Source organism: Palaemon carinicauda, chromosome 18, assembly GCF_036898095.1.
Source record: "Palaemon carinicauda isolate YSFRI2023 chromosome 18, ASM3689809v2, whole genome shotgun sequence".
In the NCBI taxonomy this organism is placed as follows: Eukaryota; Metazoa; Arthropoda; class Malacostraca; order Decapoda; family Palaemonidae; genus Palaemon; species Palaemon carinicauda.
The window spans coordinates 78,731,265-78,734,966 of NC_090742.1; the positions used below are offsets into that span (position 1 = coordinate 78,731,265).

Here is a 3,702-nt window from a genome sequence, read left to right on the forward strand (position 1 = left end):
CGTTCCAACCGTCTCCCTAGAAGGAGATAGGGAGAGAGGCCCCCTACACCTTCCCACGCCTCAGGTGGGGTGATGCCTCAAATGATATTGGCAAGCATGGCTGGACAACGGAGCGGACCCGTGGACGGTGACAATCCTCAGGGAGGGACACAGGATTCCCTTCCTGTCAGATCCGCCCCCGTTGATCCCCGAACATCGGGCTTAGTGGCTGGCGCCCAAAGACTCGGAGAAGAGAGCAGCCCTGCAAGCAGAAGTGGAAGCCATGTTGAACAAGAGAGCGCTACAGCCCGTTCATGAGCCTTCCCCGGGTTTCTACAGCAGGCTCTTCCTGTTGGAAAAGGCGACGGGAGGTTGAAGGCCAATCATCGACCTCTCGGCTCTGAACAAGTTCATCAAGAAGACCCCCCTTCAAAATGGACACCCCAAAGTCGGTGCTGGCGGCCTTGAGAGAAGGGGATTTCATGATGTCCCTGGATCTCAAGGATGCTTACTTTCAGATTCCCGTTCACCCCTCCGGCAGGAAGTTCCTCAGAGTAAGGTGGGGTTCTCAGCCCCTTCAGTTCAAGACCCTCTTCTTCGGTCTGTCGACAGCTCCACAAGTATTCACGAGGGTGTTCGCCCTGGTATCGGTCTGGGCACACAAACAGGGCATCAGGCTGACCAGGTACCTCGACGACTGGTTGCTGCTTTCAGCCTCAGAGGCAGATTTAAAGTATCAAGGCTCACTTCTGTTGCAGTTCTGCAAAGACCTCTGGATCACGATCAACCTCGAGAAGTCAAAGTTAGTCCCCACCATCAGGATGACGTACCTGGGGATGGTCCTAGACTCCCAGCTGACGAGAGCCTTCCCTTCCCAGGAGAGGTTGGACAACCTAGACCAGGTGATTCGACCGTTCCTAGCTGGCACTCCGGTGAGGGCCAAAGATTGGCAGAGGCTAGTGGGTCACCTGGTCTCGTTGGAAAAATTGGTCCCACAGGGCAGGCTCAAGCTAAGACCAATCCAGTGGAACCTGAAGGATCTCTGGTCAGCGGAGGAGTCCTCGCAGAAGATAGTTCTGGTGTCTCCTTCCTCCCTCCAAGGACACGCTTCTCTGGTGGTCCGACAGGACTCACACGTTGAAGGGAATCCTGTTCGGCTCCACCCCTCCAGAGATGCTGCTCTTCACGGACGCATCGAAGGAGGGGTGGGGAGCTCATCTCCTCGAGGAAACAGCAGAGGGGAAATGGTCAGCGGAGGAAAAGACCCGGCACATCAATCTTCTAGAGCTCATGGTAGTACAGAAAGCCCTGGCAGAATTCGCCCGTCTCCTCCGGGGGAACTTGGTGGCACTCATGTGCGACAACGCCACGGTGGTGGCGTACATAAAAAAGCAGGGAGGCTTAAGGTCAAGGGAACTGTGCGACCTCACGGCTCAGATCCTGGAATGGTCCGAAATGAACCACATTCGGCTATGAACCACATTCTGCTAACAGCCAGGTTCATTCCAGGAAAGAGGAATGTCCTGGCAGACGGTCTCAGCAGGACAGGTCAGGTGGTAGGGTCAGAATGGTCTCTTTATCCCCAGGTGGCACAGGAAGTTCTCCGGCGTTGGGGCTCCCCGCTGATAGACCTGTTCGCCACAAGACTCAACGCACAGCTCCCCGTATTCTGCTCCCCGGTGCCAGACCCGACACCAGCGTTCGAAGACGCCTTCCAGCACTCGTGGGACGGCCTCGACGTCTACGCCTTTCCCCACTTCAGGATCATCAGGCAGGTTCTCAACAGGCTAAGACAATCCAATTCCACAAAGATGACTTTGGTAGCGCCCTGGTGGCCGGAGAGGGAGGGGTTCGCGGATCTTCAGGACCTGGCCACCCTTCCGTCGTGGCCCCTGCCAGTAAGAGAAGACCTGCTAAGTCAGCCTCACTTCCGCAGGCTACACAAAAACCCCCAGGGCCTGAGGCTACACGCGTGGAGATTATCAAGTGACTGCTAAGGAGAGAAGGCTTCTCGGACAAGACTGCTGACAGGATGTTGGGCTATCTCCAGAAATCCTCGTGCGTTGTGTACCAGGCAAAATGGCCAACGTTTGTTAAATGGTGTGCCACTCAGAATCTGAGGCCCTTAGACGCTTCGGTCCACAATATTGCAGACTTCCTAGTTTACTTGAGGGACGACCGGGGAGTCTCCATCCCAGCCATCAAAGGAGTCTGTGCGGCACTGGGTCAGGTTTTCCATCTCAAGGGCATCAACCTGGGGACTTCTCGCCACATCTCCATGCTTATCAGAAGTTTTGAACAATCTTGTGACCCCCGCTCCTCGAGGGTCCCCTAGTGGGATATGGCCAAGGTCCTCAGGGCTCTCTTGAGGGCCCCCTTCGAACTGCTTAAAGACATTCTAGACAAGGACCTCACCCTCAAAGCGGTCTTCTTGTTGGCCCTTGTCTCGGCCAAACAGGTGAGCGAGCTCCACGGCTTGTCCTTCGAGGTCTCACACTCGAAAGGTTGGAAGGACATGTCGTTTAAGTTCTTGCCAGAATTCGTGGCGAAGACCCAGAACCCTACAATTGCGGACCCTAGGTTCGAGGAATTCTCCATCCCAGCAATTCCGAGCTCGGACAACCCGGAAGACCTGCTTTTGTGCCCCGTAAGGACTTTCAGGAAATACCTCAGTAGGACATCCAAACTCAGACCAGCCATCAAGAGTTTGTTCGTTTCCACAGGTCCAGTCAAGAAGGCAGTTTCCAAGAATACTATATCCTTCTGGCTCCGACAGGTTATAAAAAGGGCTTACGAGAGTGATGGCTCCATGGTCCCTGGGACCCCGAGACCCTATGATATTAGGGGCCTTAGCACATCCTTGGCCTTTGACACTAACATGGCAGTGGGCCAGATCTTACGGGCTGGCACTTGGGCCAGACAGTCCACCTTTACAGCCCATTACCTGAAGGATTGTACAAGAAAGTCCCTGGATGCCTTCTCCATTGGGCCAGTCATTTCAGCTATGCAGCAAGTTTAGTGGTTTGGGCCCCAGGTAGCCCGTGAAAAGTAATCGTAAGTGACACAGGTTCCTCCTTACTATCCCCCTTCCTTGCTATCCCTTTTTTTTCCTGTATCCCATCTTTTTCCCTATCCTCCTTCCATGTGAGAGTGGGACGTTGAGGCACTCCATGTCTGGATTATAATTAAAGGTGAGTTGTACATAAGGTAGACTTTTGCGTGCTTTCCCCTGCTCTCCTACCTCTCCCTGGGCAATCTAGACCTAGCCTCCTAACTAGGTCGTGTGCCCCAGGAAGTTTCAAGTACAGTATTCCGAACTGTAAGCCACTCCCTCCTCCTAAGGTATGTCTCCTAAGAAAGTAGTTCGAGGTAAGTACTCCGTGTTGGAACAAATCACAAATTTTAAGTAATTTGTATTTCTCCTAACAGTACTTACCTCGAACTACTTTCGAGTTATGGCCCACCCATCCTACCCCAAGTATCTTACAGGAGTTCGAGGCGGACTTAACATACGCTTACTGACGATCTAACAAGCGCCCCGACAAGGTAACGGAGGGAGGGGGAGCTACGCAAAATTCTTGATCGGTGAATGAGGAGATCCCAGATCCTCCTAAGAAAGTAGCTCGAGGTAAGTACTGTTGGGAAAAATACAAATTACTGTACTTAAAATTTGTGATTTTTGTCATCTTAGCATTAATCATATAACAGCCCTTCAGTCCATAT

The 3,702-nt window shown here is 52.9% G+C and overlaps 1 protein-coding gene across 1 annotated transcript; it reads left to right on the forward strand.

Moving 5' to 3' along the window:
* The first annotated feature begins 464 nt into the window (after positions 1-464).
* On the forward strand, positions 465-1,976 carry LOC137657384 (uncharacterized). Its single transcript, XM_068391722.1, has one exon. It carries the CDS (start codon positions 465-467, stop codon positions 1,974-1,976), a length of 1,512 nt encoding a protein of 503 aa, XP_068247823.1.
* Positions 1,977-3,702: the final 1,726 nt, after the last annotated feature.

Excerpts from the sequence above, each read along its gene's own strand:
- LOC137657384 (XM_068391722.1), top strand. The coding sequence starts at position 465 with ATGTCCCTGGATCTCAAGGATGCTTACTTTCAGATTCCCGTTCACCCC.